The 21520-nt window shown below is 36.7% G+C and overlaps 3 protein-coding genes across 14 annotated transcripts in view; 2 read left to right on the top strand and 1 right to left on the bottom strand.

Moving 5' to 3' along the window:
* Nucleotides 1-974: 974 nt before the first annotated feature.
* Nucleotides 975-7893, bottom strand: fut7 (fucosyltransferase 7 (alpha (1,3) fucosyltransferase)). Of its 4 annotated transcripts, none has more exons than XM_088071266.1 (3): nucleotides 7458-7893; nucleotides 5678-5806; nucleotides 975-4851 (listed from the first exon to the last, which is right to left on the bottom strand). In XM_088071266.1, the coding sequence occupies exons 2-3, from the start codon at nucleotides 5678-5680 to the stop codon at nucleotides 3766-3768; spliced, it is 1089 nt and encodes a 362-aa protein (XP_087927392.1). In that variant the 5' UTR covers nucleotides 5681-5806; nucleotides 7458-7893; the 3' UTR covers nucleotides 975-3765. The 4 variants fall into 4 exon arrangements, with proteins under 4 accessions (XP_087927392.1, XP_042365879.2, XP_042365882.2 ...); XM_042509945.2 differs by having other exon boundaries at nucleotides 7413-7893; XM_042509948.2 differs by lacking the exon at nucleotides 5678-5806.
* Nucleotides 3943-16280, top strand: clic3 (CLIC family member 3). Of its 5 annotated transcripts, none has more exons than XM_088071269.1 (7): nucleotides 3943-4071; nucleotides 12246-12341; nucleotides 13149-13258; nucleotides 14300-14425; nucleotides 14649-14755; nucleotides 14850-15025; nucleotides 15189-16280. In XM_088071269.1, exons 2-7 carry the CDS (start codon nucleotides 12306-12308, stop codon nucleotides 15360-15362), a joined length of 729 nt encoding a protein of 242 aa, XP_087927395.1. In that variant the 5' UTR covers nucleotides 3943-4071; nucleotides 12246-12305; the 3' UTR covers nucleotides 15363-16280. The 5 variants fall into 5 exon arrangements, with proteins under 5 accessions (XP_087927395.1, XP_087927394.1, XP_042365071.1 ...); XM_088071268.1 differs by having other exon boundaries at nucleotides 3948-4071; nucleotides 12222-12341; XM_042509137.2 differs by lacking the exon at nucleotides 3943-4071 and adding an exon at nucleotides 11909-12073.
* Nucleotides 16281-18056: 1776 nt separating this feature from the next.
* The window catches only part of LOC121959423 (patatin-like phospholipase domain-containing protein 7), a 45785-nt gene continuing 42321 nt past the window's right edge, over nucleotides 18057-21520 (top strand). For all 5 annotated transcript variants that reach the window (XR_015775097.1, XM_042508693.2, XM_088070706.1 and 2 more), the window contains exons 1-5: nucleotides 18057-18188; nucleotides 18622-18682; nucleotides 19318-19392; nucleotides 20894-20981; nucleotides 21149-21231. Coding sequence is in view for 4 of the 5 variants with exons in the window: in XM_042508693.2 (XP_042364627.1) it covers nucleotides 18187-18188; nucleotides 18622-18682; nucleotides 19318-19392; nucleotides 20894-20981; nucleotides 21149-21231 (309 nt within the window). In the remaining variant the exon portion in view is untranslated. The remainder of the gene's footprint in view (nucleotides 18189-18621; nucleotides 18683-19317; nucleotides 19393-20893; nucleotides 20982-21148; nucleotides 21232-21520) is intronic.

Genomic DNA, 21520 nt, shown 5'->3' on the forward strand with positions numbered 1-21520 from the left:
GTTTGACCAGTTGCAGTTTAATAATTAGCCTACTTTGAACAAATTAAGGAACCAGGATGTTTTGGTTCCTCGTGAGAAATCTAAACAAACTAAATCATCACATGCAGTAACTGAAATTGTCCCATTTTACACAAGTTTTAGCAAGTTTAGGTTTGTTTGGAACAGTGGTACCCAAACTTTCTCTCTCTCTCTATTACGGTGTAAACTGACGAGCCCTGACTAAGTGACATATTTTATGAATATTTCATATTATCATCAATTCATTCAATTATAATTCTGTGATTAAGTCAATGCATAATTGTACCAGTACAAAAAAACTATAATTAACCCAAATAGTGAAAGCAATAATCACAGTAAATTTGTATAAATTAAAAACTTGGTTGAAGTTTTAGCAGATTATTTTCTGTGACTGTTGCATCAAAAATATTTATCCTGTTAGGTACTTTACAGCTGCTGTTCTGTCTTTATAATGTATTTTTTTGTTTGTAAGAATCCTACTTTCTCAACAACCTCTCTTTAGTTTTATTCATTTTTTAACAAATGCTGTGTTTTTTTCCCTGGCCATTTTATTAGCTCTTTGGATGTTACAACTATGTATTTTTCTAATGCAGGAACAGGATGTTTTGCAGAGTATGAAGGTTCAGTGACTATGGCTTTTGTTCAGGTCTTCGCTGTGTCCCTATCCTGTGAGATATTTTAAAGTCTATATCTTGAATAATAATCTAAACTTAAAAAATAATGATTTTATTTAGTTATATTCACAAAAATGAAGGGGTGCTGAGATATAAAGGCCTAATGTGTATTTTTTACAAAAGTTTTCTTACACCCCTTAAAGACCCTTAAAGAAGGCCTCATTATTCCCCTTGAGGCTTTGGCAATCCCTAGTAGGGATCTGAACCCCCAGATGGGAACCAGTGGTTTAGATAAGTTTTTCATTGCTTTTATTTTCTGAGGCAAGACTCAATGGCAACTTATATCTTAAGTAAGTCATTTAATTAGCATGAACACAACAGTTAAACATGCCAAACTCTTCAAAATCCAATGCAGTACAAATGTGAAATTACAATATCATGATATTGATATCAAATCATTCAAAAATATGCCAGTGGTTTGAATCATACTGCATCCTTAAAATGTGAAAGTCTTTTTATAGGATATGCTCACATTGTAATAACAGAGCAGAATTGGATTCGATTTCAAGCTCAAGTCTTTCTCCTTTTGAGAGAAGAGAGGACATTTTAACAAAACTCATATAGATCATTATTTTTACTATTCTTTAAGGATCCTCAGCATTCAATCATTTAACATGAAACCAAACGCAAATTTTGTCATCAGTTCTTCAACATTTCAAAGTTTTAAATTCCTTGATCACCATGTATCCATCAAGGATCACTTGGTAGTAGTAGTAGTAGTAGTAGTAGTAGAGGCTGTAAGTGCCATCTACCTTAGGCTATCTGTTGTGCATGGTGGAGGTCTATACAGTATCTGTGTTTAATTATAGGACAAGTGTGTAGGATTTAATGACATTCAGTGGTGAGGTTTCAGAACTTAAACTTCGGTGTACAAACGCTTATTAGAACTATGATGGCCAATGCGAAAGCACAAATGGCCCTATAAAGAGCCAGTGACTCTGTGGGAGAGGACCATATATGTATAATAATACTTAGAAATTGGATGGCATCTATTTAGTCCAACTGTTTGGTTGGCACATATGCCAAAAATAGTTTCTAGCTTCTGTGTTTGCTTGTGGGTTAGGTGGCCCACTGAATATATGCAGTAATGTTTCTCCTGGTGGCTCAGCCTATGAGTTCTTGTTTGGCTCTTAGATTTTGAAGTTGTTTTTCTTGGCTTGAGGAAAGTTTTACAAAAATTAAACCTCCCTGGATCAAAAATTCATATTAGAAAGAGTAATAATTGGTCTTGTTTGCCGTTCAAGGTTTCCTGTCAACACTTTTACAATAGTGATCTATGGGGAAAATGCTTTTTTAGCTGCAAGGGATTTTTCTCTGTAATATCACAAGTAGCCACTGGGGGAAAAATGGCTGCAAGGTTGAGCTGCTGCCCTGGGGGAGCACAAACTCATAAATGGCTCTTTTTAAGGTAACTAAAACACAACACTTCTTATTTCCAGGTGGTTATAAACTACTGAGAACTTAGTTATGAGTATTATAGACCATCTCTGCCAATACATGCCTCTAATACCTACACACTGGAGCTTTAAGGCAGGCAGCCATTTCACAGTTTGGGCATGTATTTATTTCAGGTTTATTTTTTATGCAAGTGCCCTTAAAGTGGACTGGACTGTATGCTGTGTTGAGTTAAACTGAGAGAAATGGCTGAACATTTTGGGAATTGACCTGGCTTTCTTGCAGAGTGCTGGATGAGAACATTGGTATCACTCTCAATTTTGTGCAAGAAATAGGAAGTTACAGCTGGTTAGCTTAGCTTAGCTTTAGTTTGGAAACAGGGGAGAGCAACAAGCCTGGTGCTGTCCAAAGGTAATAAAGTCTACATACAAGCACCTCTAAAGCTGTCACTACAAATCAAAATGTTGTATTTTGCAGTTTTGGACAGAGCCAGGATAGCTGTGTGCTAAGCTAAATTAGCTAGATGCTAGCTGAAGCTTCTTGTTTGTTGTGCAGACATGCTATCAATTTCCCAGTCAGACTTTAGCAAGAAAGCAGCAAATTTCCCAAGATGCCAAACTATTCTTTTAATCTTAGAGAGGTCAAGTGTTTGTCATAAAGTGCTATGGATATCAGTGATAGAAATTTAATTATCTTGGTCATTGTTCTTAATATGAAGTAGTAGGTTGTGCTGGTTGTTTGCATATACAGTATACATGTTTCTACAATGTCCTTGCTTCATGTTTCCTCAATCTCAAGGATGTAATTCTTCAGATTTCTCTGCAATGTTCAAATTTTTCTCCCTTTCATTTTCTACCATTTGTTTATCATTCATGAAGAAAATGCATCTTGTATGATAGAAGGGTATAGGTCCTGATGCGAAAAAATGAGGACATAATGTCTTCCATTGTGACAAAAGTAAGTGACAAATTACAGGGATGGTTTGGATCTTTTAAAGTGGGGATGTATGAGGTGGGCTACTTATCCATAGTCAGTCTATTACATACATTAGGAGTCAGTTTGCACGCACCTAGTTTGGAGAAGCAGACAGAAATACCAAAACAGAAGCTAATCAATGTATGGCTGTGGAGGGACCAGCAGCAAAATGTGTTCTAGCCACCTAAAAATATATCAGTATTATTTTAAGTGTACACTATATTTAGAATTTTCACAGCCTTTTCTTGTCAGCAGCAATTTTTGACATGGAAGCTGTTATATAGCTCACGATCAGGTTCCTCATTGAGATAAACAACGAACTAACACTGATGAGCTAAAATTTCAGTTTTTTATTTATGGAGTCTGGCATTTTTGATGAAAGCATAGTTGGGGAAAAAAAGCCATTAATGGTTTCCCCATTGGAACAGGCTTTCTAAAGGACAGATATTGTAGTGAAAATGCTCTCAATAAAGAGTACACTTCAACTGTTGAATTTCTAGGCGGCTAAAACACATTTTGCTGCTGACCCCAAACCACAGCAGTACGGTGCTTAGCTTCTATGGAGGTAGCCCAGCCTGCTTCAACAAACTGGGGGCGTACCAGCCACCATCTACTGTATGTAATACACTGACTATGGATAAGTACCTCAAACAACCCCACTTATAAAGATCCAAACCATCCCCTTGACAACAGCTATGGAGGTTCAGTTGTCTTTAGTGTTGACCCAGGCCTCAAGGTCAGCGTAAACTTTCTCCTGAGGTAAACTGTTGTACTGTGAGCAGATCTTGCACAGTCTCTCCCTCCAGTCTGTGAACAGCTTCACTTTCCACTGATGTTTCCAATTAAAATACTCATTGTAGCGTTTCTTGTCCTCTGCAAGCTGTTGTAGATACTTACCCAAGTCTTCGACAGATGCAAACTCATCAACATGGATGAAAGAATTCGGTGGAGCCACAGCTTTGTAATCATCTAGTGGCGGTCCCAGGACGATAGGCACCGCCCCGCCAAGGTAAGCATTCCTCCATAGCTTCTCTGTGATGTAATCTTTGGCGACTGAGTTCTCAAAAGCCAAATAGAAGTGGCAGCGTGAGATTGTAGGTAAAAGAGCAGAAGAGGGGATGGGTTTCTTTGTCCACCGGCCGTAAACCTTCACAGGAACATTGGCTTTGAGCTCTTTGTACACTTTGCTTCTCTTGTGATGGTGCTTATAGTTGCTGACCACCCAACAGGCCAAGAAGCTCTTATTCAGCGAGGCGTCTTCTACCAGATTTCCTTCAGCCTCCTTGGGTAGCAGCTTGCCATAGGGTACGGATACATCAGCATCTGTCCTGTAGGTTATGGTCATGTTGAAGATATTTGCATATCGACGCAAGTTTCCATTGTAAACAGGGGCTTCTAGGGACATCCAGGCCCACTTCTGTGCCTGTGGCCGTGGAAGTTCAAGGGGCAGCTTTTGACGATGCATTACCAGCTCTCTGTTGTGGAACACCACCACATCAGCTGAGGGGAACAAGGAGCGCTGGTCCACCAGATTACAGTGAGGGATGCTATACAGGTCCCAGCACACGTCCCCCCTCAGGCTGAATGACCTGTTGAAGGGCCAGTACCACAGCAGGATGGTGACATTTCTAATGCTGCTGCTGCTACTCAAGTGTACATTTCTGGCGGTCAGGGCCTGGAAATCCCTCAGCCATCCGTTGAGCAGACACAGCGGTATAAGACAGAGAAAGGAGAAAAGGAAGCACCTCTTCATTGAGCAGAGTGAAGTCTTTGTAGTGTTGTCACACCCCTGTCACAAAAGGGAGTTAAGAAATAGGATTATAAAGAGCAATGAGGTTTTTGTGGCTTTACCTTTTGTCTAAAGTGGATGTTAAAATCAGGTATTCTAGCCAATTTAAAGGCTGGAGATGGAATTTATATCTTGTCATCCTTTACTAACTTTTGACAACTTGTGGTACATATCTTGCCCAGTTGGTTGTTGCCATTTTCCCCATGTTTTCCACAGAAATCAAACCAATTTGCTGAGGTTTCAAAGGGTCAAAGAGATTGCCAAAGGTGTCTGAATGCAGCACAAGAAGACTATCAATCCAGATTTCAAGGGGTTTTGAAATTTTGCAAGGTACTTTAAATAATACCTTGACTGTTTTTCCAACCGTTGGTATATCAACATTGGAGATTTAGAGCCCCCCATGGGCAAAAAAACAAAAATTATGTTTGCACCTGAAAAGGTTTATGTAGATCAATACATTAGATTTTTTATCCTGCAACAATGCATTTAATTAGGTGGTAGTGATAGGCCCCCTGAACTGTAAAGTGCAGTGCTACATAAGGTTTTCATTCAAAATGCACTTCTGGTTACTGAATGCGGTCATAAACTGTAAGGAAATTGCTGGTGAGTATGACCTTGCACTGACATCTGTAAACAGGAAAAATAAGACACTGTTTCAAAGTGAGATTGTCAGGGTGTGGCAGCCATGATAGTGTGAAGTAAAAACTGTGGAAACAAAATTAACTTCTGCAGAGCTACTGATGGATGAAAACATCTTTCTGCACTCGCTGTGCAGGTTTTGTTGTGTCTGTAATTGACCAAGATTATTGTCATGATGAGGACTCACCATCAGCTACTCCAAGTCAGCCTGTCACTCCCAGTATGAACAGGACTCACCACCACCCACTAAAACTAGAGCCAATTTTCTGCTCAACCACAACTCCAGAGAAACTGGTGTATAACCTTCCTTTTTTTCCTATATGGACAAAAAGCAGAAAGTTATAAGTACTGTGGCTGCCCTATCTTAAAGCCAAACCACACATTAAGAATTATCCAACTTCTCATGCAGTTCATTTTGTGGATATTTCCTATAATAAGGAGAGATAGAGTAGAGCCTTTTGATGATTTATGATAAATTTGCATTTCTTACATAAAGATTTAGTCAATCAGACAAAGACAAAAAAATACAGAAAGTGTTTCCTCTGAGGAGAGGGGACACTATGAAATCATGAGGATAACAGCATTGAGCAAGAATTAACAGAAATTAAACAGTAAGATCTCCCTTTGCATAAGACAAAAGACCTTTCACAGAGCAGGATGCAAAAATAAGGAACTAATGACTTTCTCAGGATGTAAGAAACACAAAGGGCATGGTAAAAGTATTAGTTAAATATTCAGTTTATGCACAAGAATGAGATATGCTGTGTTTAGAGTTTATAGCAAAATGCTTGCAGCACCTATCCATAGGAGGCTTTTCAAAAATTAATATGTAACCACACAATTCTTTTTAAAAACTGATACTGTACATAATTAAATATATAAAAGTGCATAAAATAAACTTTCAGTGGACTTTCTCTGGACTTCATAGAGCACAAGGAAAACATAGTGTTGTATTTTCAGATATTAACTTTTCTGTCTAAAATCATAAAACAAACACGAATTTATAAATAATAAGCGAGGTCTGAGTATTTTTAGAAAACTATTATTATTATTATTAATATTATTATTATTATTATTATTATTATCTTTTATGTATTTTTTGTTTATCACTAACAACATAAGCTAAAGCTAATGGGTAATCAGCACAGATAAACAACATAGTTAACAAACAATAAAAGAATGTAATGTGCAATAAATTATCTGGCTTTTGCCATTTCATTTTCTCTTATCCATGTGCTCTCCCTCATACAATTTACCCCACGATTTCATTTTTTTTTTTTTTTTTACACTACAGGCTTAAAGGCTAATATTGTTTTAGCTCACTAATTCTGGTTTGCACATTGTAACAGGGCAGCAAGCAACAAAACTGAACAAATCTAAAATCAGATAACTTTACTTCATCAACAAGTCATTTGTGTGCTGCTGTCATGCCTCACACTATCTGAACACAAGCTAAAAGCAGCGTACGGTCTAAAATGAGGGAAATTACATAGAAGTACCACAGACCAAACCACTTCAGTAACCAGAAAATGTAAAAACAACACAGAGTTGAGTTTTTATTCACTTTTTTTTTAGACTTATATCTTAACTTAAAATATGTGAACGCTGTCTTTGTAGAAGAGCTTAGGAAAGACTTGAGGGCCTCCAGTTATGATTGGACATTATTATAATCATTATTTTTCTGTCTAAAGTTCACACTTCAAGAACAACTGTGAACAGGATGTGATGAAATATCTATGTTGGCACTGACTGTTGTTAGGAGTTAGTGGTGCAAAGGACACACCAATTTACTGTCAAGCCTGAATGTATTTATTAACCCCAATTAACTTAAGTATCGGCTTAGAAACACAGCTGATGATTTTGTACAACGTGCCAGAGAGATTACAAAGGAAAATGTGTTACAGAAGTCAGACCACACTCACCAGAAAGACGCACGACGAAGAAAACCTCAAGCTTCCTCCACTAACCTGAGCACAAGATAAGCAGTCTGTTGTCCGTCCTCACTCACCACTGATACCATTTTCGGTTGCTGCTGGTAAGAATGTGATGATGAGCTTGAAGTGCTTAAAAACAGAAAAATGCAGCCCCTTTCAAGGAAACTGAGGTGTGGCTCTCTGTAAGATCGCTGAATATGATTTGAGCTCAGCATCCTGCTTCATGCTCACCCCCTCTCTCCATCCTTCCACATCCTCTTCAACACTGCTTTAAATCTTTAAATTGCTGAATTGTTCTTTTTTTTGGCAATACTTTGCAAGAACTGATCATGTCAGAAGATGTTTGCTGCATGGGCATGTGTGCACTGGTGGAAAAAAAGAGGAAGTGTTGAACAGAAAGACGATGGGGGTTACACAAGAGTAAACACACACCAGTGAGTCATCAGTGTAGTTGGGTTGTAGAGAGTAAAGGCAAAACTGTAATGTGGTATTTATTGACCACACAAATCTGGAAGTTTTGTTCCAGTGGTTTGTCAAAAAATTTGGATAGAGGAATTAGCTGTCCTTGGTGTGGGAAATAACATTAATGTGTGGGTCATGTTTTGTATCTACTTGTTTGGTTTCTGTTGTTGATTGGGCTCTTTTTAAAATTATTTTAAGGTGATAAATTTGGACTTCAGTGCAGTATATTCCATGCAGACTGAGCAGCAAAGGCTTTTCTGTGCTGAATTTACCAGCTTGACATGTTAAATTCAAGTACATGCGCTTTCTTAGCAGTATATTTGCTAATCAGTGCAGCAGGTGCCATTTGCATCAGCTTCACAAGTATTAAAAATGAATAAGCAGTTGTGTAGGAACAGGATGCGTCAAACCAAAATCTTTTGAAGGTCATAATCCAGGACATATTTGACTCATCAGGTCTTGCTCTACCATTGTTATGTGTATATCTACACAAAAGAAACTTATCATGTAGATGTTCTTTGAAAAAAAAAAGAAAAAAAAAGTCATACAGTGGCACTGCGAAACTTGTAATGTCTTACCCTTAGAAAGACTAACAGCATGAGTGAAGGGGGGCGATGGCCTATTTAAGAGAACCTGATCACCTTTCTTAATGTATCTGCCTTTTTCGATATAGATGGTGTTTTTTCCACTTTATTTTCTATATTTTAATGTTGTCAAATTTGTTATTATTATTATTATTATAAGAAAGTGGAAAGCACTGTGCTGTTAAGTTAAATAATATATCTATATATATATCTATATATATATATTTAAAATGCCATTACAATGAATCATCACTTTTGATGATTAAAAAAAAATATTAGCTGTCTTTAACACTATTCTTTTGTAGTTGTGGTTTCTTGTCACAGCTTACCTGGTAACTGAGCTTTGAATAATAAATATCTGAGCAGTACAGAAACAAGACAAAATTTTCTGTGTAACAGCTTCCACTGCATTTGCAATCAATTTTGTCTGATCCTAATCCTAAATTACATTTTAAATTTGTGTTAGGTTTACAGTTATGCTTAAATTTATGTCAGTTTACTAAAAGACCTCAGGAGGGCGATGTGCAACAGAATTTAATTCACATTGAAACATGATGATGGCTGGAGCACAAGCCAAGCAAAGTGGACAACTGCCCCTAGAGGCCCCTAGAGGCCCCCAGAGCTCCATGATTATGCAGGTGAATTGGATATTGGTTGTATGTAATTTGACTAAATGCAATTTTAAGGAATTTTTAATGAGTAGAATAGAAATAACAGAAAAAAATGGAAAATGAATAAAAATAATATATTATAATATATATAGTAATAGTTAAATATTGTTATTAGTAGAAAGGGTAGTAATTGTTTTCAAACATAGACATTAATGCAGCTTTCAGTACAGTTTCTTTATTACTAGTATTTGTAACAAAGTAAAAACAGGAAGCTTCAGCAAGTATGACAAAAATGTATCTTTCATAAAAGTCACCATCTTTACTATTAAATCTCCTTTATGCCTTCTATTTTTTAGGTGAAAAAAAATCCTTTTGTACCATCTACCCTCTTTTTGTTGTCTTTGCGCAGCGTTGTTTGCTTGTTGATTTACATTTCGATGTACATCCCGGGGTGTAAACAAGATGAATAAGATACGATATTCTTTGAAGCTGCTCAAACAAAAATGAAGTACCATATTTCTGCTATTATAGGCTACAGTACAAAAAAACACATCACTTATTATTTTGTCTCTTTGGTTTTTTATAAACAACAAATGCCCTTTAGTTCATCATGCTTGTAAAGACACTGATAGGATGGTGTTATAGAGCTGAGAGTGGGAGACCTACGCAAATACAGCAATATTACCTGTCAACTTTATTCACCACTAAGCAACAACGACATTGAAAAGGACATCTTGTTTGTTCCTTTCATTGTTACCAGGGATGTTTCAGTTCAAAGAAAGGAGAACACCTCTCACTGAGATCATAACAGGACAATACTATTTGTTAAATAATAATTTACTTTAATTAACCTCATACAATCAATGACAACAATTTGTGGATTCCACAGCACAGAGTCACAGATGAATGTATCACGCCCTCATGATTTCCTCTCCTGTGCAGTCCTCGCCTCGTGTGCCTTCTGCCATATCTCCGCTGATGTGTATCTTTCTGCTTTGAAATCTTTATCTCACTCCTCTCAGCTTGCACCATTGTTTCTCTTTATGTCAGCTCGCTGCAGGGTTGTTTCTAACTCCTGTCTCCTATCACCGAAACCTCACTGAATACCTTCTACATGAGAGCATTTTCAGCCTGCCATGAATACTGATCAACAACTAAAAGTTAGCTGTGGGATGAGCGCAAAACAAACATACCAAACTGAGAGGATGACAAGGAAGTACCAAACTACAGAAACACTATTGATAATAACTCGGAGAGAAAGAGAGACAGATATGAGGGCAGATTATTTCAGGTAAAGAAAGCAAATATCTTGTTAATCTGTAAAGAAAAATGCTCAAAATTCAAAATTTGTCCTTACGAGACCATTTTTCTGATTCTCAACGTCTTTCAGACATAGTGAGAAAATGCTATGGCCAAAAATATGTGGATACATGCTTATGTGCACATTTGTTCTGGCGTTATTTTTATCGTTTGGCCCCTTAGCTTCAATTTAGCAAACTCTTAAAGGTATAATATGCAGGATTTTCACTTGTGACCCACTAGAAGTGTGTGGCCAAGTATTTTTCTGTAGAGACTCTGCTCAATGCCTGTAGTTTTTTTTATTTTCTGTGTAAGGGACATTCATGGACATGTACATCCACAGCACTCAGGTGAAGTCAGGGCTTTAAAAAAAAGCGACCAGGTGCCAGACTGGAAACATCAGGCTTCCACGAGACACACTTCTGAAAAAATGTAAATACAGCGAGGCAAAACACCAATCAAGAGTGAGTCTGGGGTTGGTTTTTACTTTCACTTCCGCTGGCAAGCATGTTTACAAACAGTAGCCAACAATCCAGCATTATATACCTTAAATAATACACCATACAAAATGTTCCAGATAACAGGTTCCAATTTTGTGTCAACAGTTTGGGGAAGGTACTTTACAGTTTCCCCATGAACAAAGCCTGTATCCAAAAATGAAATTGTTGCTGAAAAACATGTCAGAATACAAAAAATATCAACATAAAGTAAAATATGTTTTAATTCCCATGTTTTATCTCTCAGTGAAGCATTTTTCAGTGCAAATTTTCAATGCCAAATTTTTATTTTGAAGCAAAAACCTGCACAAAGCCCTGACCTCAACCTGTCCAGCACCTTTGGGCATAAACTGTAGCATCAGGTCATATCACGCAACATCAGTGCTCAACATCATAAATGTTTTGAGGCTGAATGGGAGTAAATTCCTGCAGTCAGGTTCCAAAAAATCTTGTGAAGCCTGAAATCAGAAGCTTGCAGGCGTTTGTTGCAGCATAATAATGCTTTTACAATTAGATGTTGTGCACATGTGTCACATATATTTGTAATGTTTGCACATACTTTTGGCCATATAGCATAGGTACCAAGGTATCAAATTAGACACTTGAAGGAAATAAAGTTATGTTGGATAGTCATTGGAAATCTCCATAAATTGATTGATTTACAGAATAAAAATAAAATATCAGAAACCCACACAAAAGTTAACACTGACATCATAAAAGAGATGGCAAAACTGATAACAGAATATATATGAAAAACAACAATAGCAATGTTTTGCAACTTTGCAATAGCAAAGTTATTGTGATATGGCAGCCTCGATGAAATACTGATAATGAACTGATCTATTTTGGTAGAGAAAAAGTGACAGAGCACTAACAGGGGCAGACAGAGAGCAATAAAGGCTGAAGTGGACAGACTGAGACAGTTACAGTTTGCGAGTGGCAGGTTTCAGAGAAAATGCTGGAAGACTGAGAGGCAGAGATCCAGATTTGCTGGTCTGACTGGAAAGGCCGGAGGGGGTGTAGGCTGCCTCTCCGAGCATGACAGGTGTGGTGAGAGACGAACAAAAAACAGAAACATGCCCAGAGACGAGAAGAGCGGGAGGACGGGTCGAGGTGAAACGCTGGAATAATAACAAAAATAAAAAAGCTACAGGTGGAGTGAAGATAAAGAAGTGTTTCTGCATCCAGTGCTGACTGTGAGTACGGGCTTTAGAGACATGTCTCATGATCAGCTTCATTAAAGAGTGACGCGGAAGTGTGTGAGGGAGAGACTGAGATTGCAAAATAATTATAATTACACAGGAATGTTAACTTCACAATCTGATTTTTTTAAATCTTTGACAGCAACTGAAACAAACCATTTTGTAGATCCAGTAGAGACAGGTGGACATTGAAAGACAGAGAAGAGAAAAAGACAGAAAAAGTACAATGGCAGAGGCCCCGAAGATTGAACTCTTTGTTAAGGTGAGACCTACAATAATTGTGATGTGTTTTTAAAAAACTCTGCTTAGAAACCACAGATGTAGACAAAACAATGTAAATGCAGTATTTATTTGTTATTATATATATATTTGTTAATAGCAAACATTCATTTTTTTAAGTGTCAAAGTGCTTCAGAATTTTCTTTTAGCTACTTTGTTGATTGATTTTCTTAAGCTGATATTGTCTGGGAATTATTAAACATGTTACTTCAGCTTCTCAAAATATGTTAAGATTTTAGTACCTAAACCCTGTAATAATATACAGCTAATACTTATTTGAACTGATGTAATTTTAGTGTGTGTTGTGCTTAGACTGAGCGGACGAGGAATGAATATCACTATTATTTGTCTCTTGTTATTTAGGGACAATATCCATGTGAGAACTTGTAGTGAACAGTAGAAACTAAAAAAAGAGGCCTGTCCAGTTTGTGTCCTGCCCTTCCCAAAACTGCATTTTCCGCCACCACACATGCCGTAACTCAGTGATATGGTGGAAAATGTACAGCAGAGACACCAAACACTATCTAACATAAGGTTGTTTAATATTTAATGTGGGTATAAGGAAGCCTCAACTCTACATTTGAAATTCCTCAGCGGTCTGTTTAGATTGCCGGAGCAGAGCAGGCTTGACAGGAATATCTGTGCAGGTATTCGTAGTTTGGTTAGATGTATTACAGCACTGAATCAACTTCCCAGTTTCCCATTTTATAACATGTTGGTTGTTTTAATGTCACTGATTGCAAGCAGTGAGACGTGTGTGTGTTCATAATGTCATGTGTTTGTCTGACAGGCCAGTGATGATGGTGAGAGTATTGGGAACTGTCCTTTCTGTCAGAGACTCTTCATGATTCTTTGGTTAAAGGGGGTCAACTTTACCATCACTACTGTGGACATGAAGAGGTGACACATCTTTTTATGTTTTTCCATAATGTTATTGGTTTTGTCTTTGAGACTGAAAGAGGTTTGATACATTGAAGGGAGAGTTCACCCCCAAATAATAATAATAAAAAAAAATCCTCTTATCTGTTTTCCTATTTATCAGTCTAGATTATTTTGGTGTGAGTTGCTGATTATTGGAGATATCAGCTTTAGAAACGTCTGCCTGCTCTCCATATACGCCCATGCATATGTAATAATGATTATGATAATAATAATAACAACAACTATTGAGAGGTTTTCGAATAGGCAGTAGTATATTTAGTCCCAAGACAGCAGTGACTCCCCCAGAAATTTTTCATTGGGGGCCCCTGTGAATCTTGGGGTAGCGTACCAAAACTTAAAGCCATAACTGAATACCAGGAATTTGCTCGCCAGTATGCTGTTAAAGTAGGCTATAGAAAACTATGTAAGTGTGAAAATTGCCATGCCAGTTGTTCCCTAGCTAAACTGCAGGGTAATTTTGGAGCACCATTTAACCCCATTACCAACAATCTAGCATGACATAGTTGGTACCAATGGATACCTTAGGTTGTCTTGTCTTTCATAATATCACTGCTTTTGTACCAGCTTAAAAAATTGAGCATGCCAACAGTGACAAAACCCCTCTAAAACAGTGATATTGCCCTCCCCTTTTTTTCTTTCTCCCTGTCTTCCTCACACACTGTCCCTTGTTGCATTTCTGTTCCTTCATATGTTTTGTTAATCTGTAACATCTGTGGCAGTGGGGGTACCACTTCGAGAAAGATACAATAACACAACAATTAATATTTTCTCAAAGATGCCCAGTCTGCTGGTGCCATTAGATGGTCAGGAACTCTACAGATGGCTTTTATAAAAGCATGTTTTCCTGAAAATTTTAACACAAATTGGGAAATTTTAAAACTGTAAAGGAAATTCACCTGCAAAAGTCATCTCATTATCCCTCTCTTACTCATTTGTATTTGTTTGGCTCAAAGCTTGTCATGAACAAAAAGCTTGTTTGTTGTCTGCTGTTGGCTGCAGGGCACCTGATCAGCTGAAGGATGTGGCTCCAGGCTCTCAGCCTCCCTTCCTCATGTATAACGGTGAGGTCAAAACGGACACTAACAAGATTGAGGAGTTCCTGGAGGAGACCCTAGCTCCACCACAGTAAGTAAACTGCATCTTTTTTAAAGACACAAGCTGATTGTTAAACATATTTATTGTTGCCTGATATCGGACAAAAGTATCAACTCATTACACTCCGTTTCCAGTCAAGTCATACTCGGTGGAGTGGGCGGATTCGAAGGTCTGGACCCAGGCAACATTAGTTGAATATCATTCACCATTCTGCTGACACTTAAAACATTTTTTTTCAATATACCAATGGCAGGTATCCAAAACTGTGCTGTAATAACAGAGAGTCCAACTGTGCCGGAGAAGATATCTTCCAGAAATTCTCAGGATATGTGAAGAATCCCCGACCTGATTTGAATGAAAGTAAGGGCTATTAATTGGATATTTCAAGAAAGAATTTACAGTAATTTCTGGAGGCTGTGACCTGAAGGTTAACAATAACTTTTCTGTTTTCCAGCACCAGAGAAGAAATTTCTGTTAACTCTGCTGAAGCTGAACATGTACCTAGAGACACCTCTGGATTACGAGCTGAAACAGAACCCAAATGCCACTGTGTCTTCACGTCTCTTCCTGGATGGTGACTCCCTCACCTTGGCAGACTGCAACTTGCTTCCCAAACTCAACATTGTCAAGGTCAGCAGAGTTCAGCAGCATAAAACTCTCTTGGGAGGCAAATCTATTAGTTTTTATCTTAGTGGTAAAGAGGTGTTAAAAGTGGTAATGAGCCATCCCTGGATTTAATGTTTTTTTTTTTAATTTTGCAAATAATAAAATCTTAAAATCCCTCTTACCTCAGGTGGTGTTGAAGAAGTACTACAACTTTGACATCCAGTCAAATCTGAAGGGCCTGACACGTTACCTGGAAAATGCCTACAAACGAGATGAGTTTCGTTACACCTGCCCAAACAACGATGAGATTGAACTGGCGTACAGACCTGTCGTAAAACACGTGAACAAATCTCAAAAGTGAAACTGAGAACAAAGAAGGATAGAGTGAGAAATGCAGAGAACAAAGGAGAGAAGATGACAAAATGCCTGAAAACTGTATATGACTTGTTTTGTTTGTCTCGAAATGAGAGCCTGGATGATGAATACTGCAGTGGCATATTCAATAACAAGCTTTCTATAAAAAAGTGTTGAGTTTTACTATATTTGCCAACTGCTACTTCAGAGTTACTTAATTCTTTTTTGTAAATATACTACATGTGCTGTTGCATGCACTAATTGTACTGATGCGGATTTGTTATTCAACCCCAGTAAGAGCGAGAAAGCACTGTAAATCCCAGAAAATATTTATGTTATATCTTGTTGTGCATGCATGTATTGTCTCTAAACCTTTATGTAATGTCAATTGCGATTAAATAATGACATGAAATCAGATAAATCTTTAAATCAAATGTTAAAAATATGATTAGTGTAAACATAAAAAAGCAAATGGCCTTGCTGTAAATAAGGCAAACTGTAAAGGTAGTCTTTGCTTTTAAAGTATATTTAATGGTAAGTTTTTAAACTAACAAGAAATATTGTGTCTTTCAATGATTATTAGTAAGGCCCCTCATATTTTTTCCATCCGTCCTTGTAATTTGTGTGTGTGTTGTGTGCGTGTGTATGAATGCATGTATCTCAGTTATATTTAACTCTGACATAGATAAAGGAAAAAATATTTTGATATGGTAAATATTAAAGACTATGCAAACAAGTTTGGTGTTGGTCATATCAATATTGGGCAAGTTTAATGATGTGTGTCAATTAAAGTAAAAAAACAAAACAGAAAAGACCCTGTACATGTAAATGTCAGGAAAACATATACAGTATGTTGCCTGGAAGTTAATGAATAAAATTAAATAAAGTAATACTATGTAACAAAATAAAAACGTTTTTATTCTTACATATAGCCTATGCTGTACATTCATTGGGTTATTCTCTCTGATGCATGAACATGTCTGCAGCTCTGCAATAGAAATGGTCCGCTGGTGCCTACATTGGTATTTTTAGCTTACTGGGATGTCATTTCTTGAAATATCTTCAAATGATTCATATCCCTAAAATCTCTGCAACCTAAGCTGAAAGGTTATATAAGTCAATAAACCAAAGTAATTGATAAAAGTATACTTTTTTTTTTTTGTTTTTCATCTGATTTTAAAAAATAAATAAAAAAAACCCCAGATTGATCGGAAAGATTTTTGAATGTAGAAACATAAACAAGATATTTCAAACTTAAAAAAGTAAACATTTTAAATGGGTCCTGTATTTCCTGTTGGGATATTTAACAGTGAATGACATCAGCTGACAGAAAGTAAACAGGGACCCAAGCTGTTGCCTCACAATGCATTTCCAGTGAAACAGGCAATACACTGAGACACCGCTCTAACAATCACCTCCAGGTAGACAACTGGCCCTTGATCACAGTGTGGAGGTATGTAAAACTGGCAAACTTGTTGATTTCTGATGTCATTTTCAGCCGTAACTGTAATATATAACGATCATAAGTTAAACACAATGGCTTGACCTATCTGACATTTCTGCTGTGGTTATTTTATGTTGTTTGTTGCTTTGCTATTATTTTTGATAAACCAAATATACTGGCACAGAAGCTAAGCAAAGTACTGCTGTAGATGGGGGCCACAACAAAACGTATTTTAACCATCTAAAGAAATCAATATGAGTTCAAGTGTAAGGTATGTTTGAAAATTGACCCTGCTTTACCTTGCACACTTGCCAATCAACACAGTAGTAGACCAGCAACTCAGTGTTGTGCTAAATCAAACTACTATTTTTGTAAAGGGAGTTTGTTGTGATATAAAGCCTCAATTACCTCTTGGAAAGGCTGTCTGATGACAAGGAAAAGTGCAGAAAATATTCTAAGGGTAATGTATACTTAAACAAATATTGATTTTTTCTTTCTTTTTTTAGGTCATGTTTCTTTTAATGTTTCCTTACGAAAAAAAAGCAAACTAAAATAACAGAGAACAATATAATAAAAGTATATTCAGGAACAATTGGCTCAAAAACAATAATACATTAAAATAAACACAAATAATACAAAAATGAAATGGATGAGACAATTAATATAAAGATACTTCTAAAAATAAAAACAAATAAACAGGTATATTCAGGCAGACAGTATGAGGAAAATATGTGTTTTTTAAACATCAAAATGTTATTGTAGAAACCCCAGATACAAGCATGAACCTGAAAATGAGTGTATTATGGGACCTTTAACTGTATTTTAAAGTTGATGTTGATGTTAATGTTATATAACTTCTTTATATGCTATTGGGTATTGTGTTTTTCTGCATAAAATACATCACGTTTCATATGCTCCAAATTAAAAAAGAAATCGTAATCTACAGCCGCAAATATAGTTAAAGTGTAATATTTGCCTCCGAAATAGATGCATAAAGTAACATAAAATGGGAATACTCCAGTAAAGTGTTGCATTGTACTTAAGACTGGCATTTGGGTAATTGTTCTTTGTTATAACCAACAATTTTTATTCGATTAAAGGCTTTTATTCATTATTTAAAACTGCGTTTCGTGTAAAAGTAGAAGATGCTCTTTACGTGGTAAATAGGAAGTCTAGGATGTGCCTGCTCCGTTCTGATTGGACAAAAATCTTGGTACCAAGGCAACAGAAAAAATCGAAAACGCTATTGGTTGATTTGTAAAGTTAGGCGGGGCTAAGCAAGTCACAACCAAGACGGAGCAAAACTCTGTTAGCTACTCGCTAAGTTTGCTTCATCTTCTGTTTAGCAATGTTACCGGCCTAAAGCAGCACAACAGCAAGCGTCAAAATGTAAGCGTACTGATTTGTGTCCGCTGAGAATCTCATAAACCTAAGATCTCAACGTGTCTGTTGGTATTTGTAGCTACTCGTAAGACGGGAACTTATGTGTGCTAGCTTCCAGCTAGCTAGCTAACGTCAAGCTATAGCTAAGGTGTAGGATACAGCCACTTGAAATCAACAACTGCTGCCAGTAACTTTTCAGGCTATTTACACTAGCTAACCTGCTCTTTCATGAAGTCTTACTTAACTGAAGACACAAAACAAGATGTTTAAGGTGGCTGGTGAAACATGCTAATTCACAAATCCATGTTCCTGTTTTCAAAGTTTCCCTTTTTTCTCCGAACAACTTGTGAGCTTTCCATGTAACTCAGCTTCCTCACACACAACAGTACTGTCTGTGAGATTATAGCTGCCCAGGTTTAACCTCATATTCGGTTTGCAGGCTTAGCGTTATGGACTGCCAAGGGGAGACTGATGGTGAATTGTGCAGATGGGCGAGTTCAGTAAGCAACACTATTTATTTTAAAATATTGGGCAACAACTGGCAAAACATATGTGACATCATTTGAGCTATATGATTGATTACTTTATCTTTGTCATGCTCAAAATGATGTGCCGTACCCTAATCGGTACACCATTACAATATAGCTGCTGTGATTAATCCAAAATACATGTTCCTTACTGCTCAGTCACTAAAAATATTACTACTTCTAAAACATAACTCAACTTTTTAACTGTCATCCAACTGAGAGAAATCGACATAAATGGAGGCCATTTCACTGAAAAGTACATCTCATATATCTGCATATGTAGGACAGTATAACATGAAATTAACCTCATTCTCAGTTTTGCTTGTGTTGCACAACAAAGTGTCCTCCTCTGCAGTGGTGCAGTGGTCATGTTCCTGAGCTTAACTGTGCATGTAGGGATCTTTGTTATTAGTTTACATTATACTTCACATAAGGTTCTACATTTTAGCTGTATTTTATGAGACAAAAAGTTTGTGTTTTTGGTTCACACCATTTATTAACAGACCATTTTTTTTCTCTATGGGTGAGGAACATGTTGATCCTAATTTTAATATCACAGATTACTTGCTATTTATTTGATTTATGAAACTGTGCTATTATGTTTTTAGGTGCTTGTGAACAGCAAAAATGACCTCAGAGCACGACTGCAACAGTTTGTGGAGGAGAGGATGCAGACCACCATGGTATGAAAAAACAATTTATTGTGTTAGCCCTTTTAGATAAGCAATTAGAGCAAAATCTGTATGTAGATGCTCATTTATGCAGTTTTCTGCCTTATTGGACTACTTATCATTTAAAGGCTCAGTGTCATTTTGGGGGTTTTCTATGCAAAAATTGAATATAATGTAATAAATATGTTTTCTATAATGTATAATCTGTGTGTTTTTGTTACCTTAGAATGAGACATTTATATTTACAAAGATCACCATATTATACTGCCATGTCCCTAAAGTAGCCCAGAATAGACAAACCAGACACAGTCCATGGTAGTTAACAACTTTTTTTACTGGTTCAAACCACCTGGTTGTGGTTTGAACATTTGTTTTGGAGAGGAGGAGACTTCTACAGATACCTCAGCTCCTGGTAAAAAACACATGAATTTATGGATATTTAATTATCAGAGAAAATACACATTAACAGGTGTTGGGCTAGCCGCCCATCTCTGGTATGCCAAACACTGATTTGTAACATGAAACATTTTTTCCTGCTCATATTGTTATTCTGTCATATAACTGAGATAACATTACCTCTGTTCATATAAGTGAAGATTAATTGAAGTTTTTAGATTCAGTCACATCTGAAAACATCTGCAGCATGTTTGCATTTCTCTTCACAGTAAAATTACAGAATGTGTGCATTTTGTGAAGAACATACAACATACTGTCTCTTTTTAGTATGTATAATAAACTAATTGTCATAGTATACTGTTATTCCCAGTTAGTAGAATAAATCAGGACTGCCTGTTTTGTTTTGTACTAACAAGTCACGACTTTGGAACGTTACTGCCACTTAAACTTCACAAACAGACGGCAAAAGATTATCCTGAGAGTTAATACTCATTTGTTCCTGGAGTTGTCTCACTACTTTCTAAAAGTTAAAAAAAAGTACAAGAAAAATTCCTGAAAATTGGTAATAAATTAAGAAATATATGAAAGCAAAAAAGTAAAAGATAATAATTATAATTATAAATGATGATAATTATAAATATAATTTTTCCCTTGCTTTTCAATTTTCAATTTGTGACATTTCTTACCATGTTGCTAACTCTTTTCACATGTTTTTGAAGCAATCTGAATCCTGTTTTGCTCAGGATTCAGAAGGTTTAAACAGTTGTGAAAGGCATCTGAAAGCAGCACAAGAAAAGTGACGCTGCTCAAGGTTTTAAAAGCTTAAACTACATGTGCATTCGAACCCCTACTTAAGTAAAACTAAGAGGTATTGTCAGAATGTTGTAGATTAAGTATCAAGAGTAAATTAACTCGTTATGCAGTAAAATGCGCCCAGTGACTGCTATAATATTAAAGTGAGTCTTGAGAGGTGATTTATAAGAGGGCAGTGAATTTTCTGGTCTAAGTTACTCAGGTAAGCAATCGGGAGGGACCTTAATGGACAATGTTAGTAAACCAGAGGTTAAAACGCTGTATTCTGTGGGCACTTACACTACCATGCCCTTTCATCTTTTAGCTCACAGGCGTGCTGATTGGAGCTGCAGTCGCAGTCACACTCATTGGGATTGTGGTGCTCTTCCTTTACAGGAGATACAAGCTTGCTCGTGAGTCATCCAACCTCTTTCTGAACTTGATTCTTCTTCTAGTCCTATGCTACATATTTCATGTCTGCTTTTAATGATAAGGCTCTTTTCAAAGGTATATATTTTCTTTTCAGTTTTCTTCAATATGTGTTCTTAACCTGCGTTTTGTTTTTGGATTCTGTGACAAGGTGAACAACAGCCTGGTGTGCCTCATTATCGCTTCCGAAAACGAGATAAAGTGCTTTTCTATGGGAGGAAGATAATGCGAAAGGTTTTTTTTAATTTCTATTTCTGTATTACACTCATACGCTTTTACATTTCACTCAGGTAGACTCACCTCAGTACTACAAATTGGGTAAATTGGTAAAAATGCTTTTATACATATAAAGGGTAAAAATTATGCTCAGTGAATTTCAGATTTCCACATTTCCCTGCATTAAAACTTAATGTAATCCTTTTCCCAAAAGACTGAGTGTCAATGCACCTCTGCATGAAACACAGTGCACTGGCAATATATCCACTAAGGCTCCAGTATCTTATCATTGTAATTCACACAGTAA

Source organism: Plectropomus leopardus, chromosome 20 (genome assembly GCF_026936395.1).
Source record: "Plectropomus leopardus strain MGB_pleo_1.0 chromosome 20, ASM2693639v1, whole genome shotgun sequence".
Classification (NCBI taxonomy): domain Eukaryota; kingdom Metazoa; phylum Chordata; class Actinopteri; order Perciformes; family Serranidae; genus Plectropomus; species Plectropomus leopardus.

Coding starts and splice junctions, on each gene's coding strand:
- clic3 (XM_088071269.1), top strand. CDS start 12,306: ATGGCAGAGGCCCCGAAGATTGAACTCTTTGTTAAG. Junction 12,342..13,148: donor AGATTGAACTCTTTGTTAAG/GTGAGACCTACA, acceptor TTTGTCTGACAG/GCCAGTGATGATGGTGAGAG. Junction 14,756..14,849: donor CCGACCTGATTTGAATGAAA/GTAAGGGCTATT, acceptor TCTGTTTTCCAG/CACCAGAGAAGAAATTTCTG.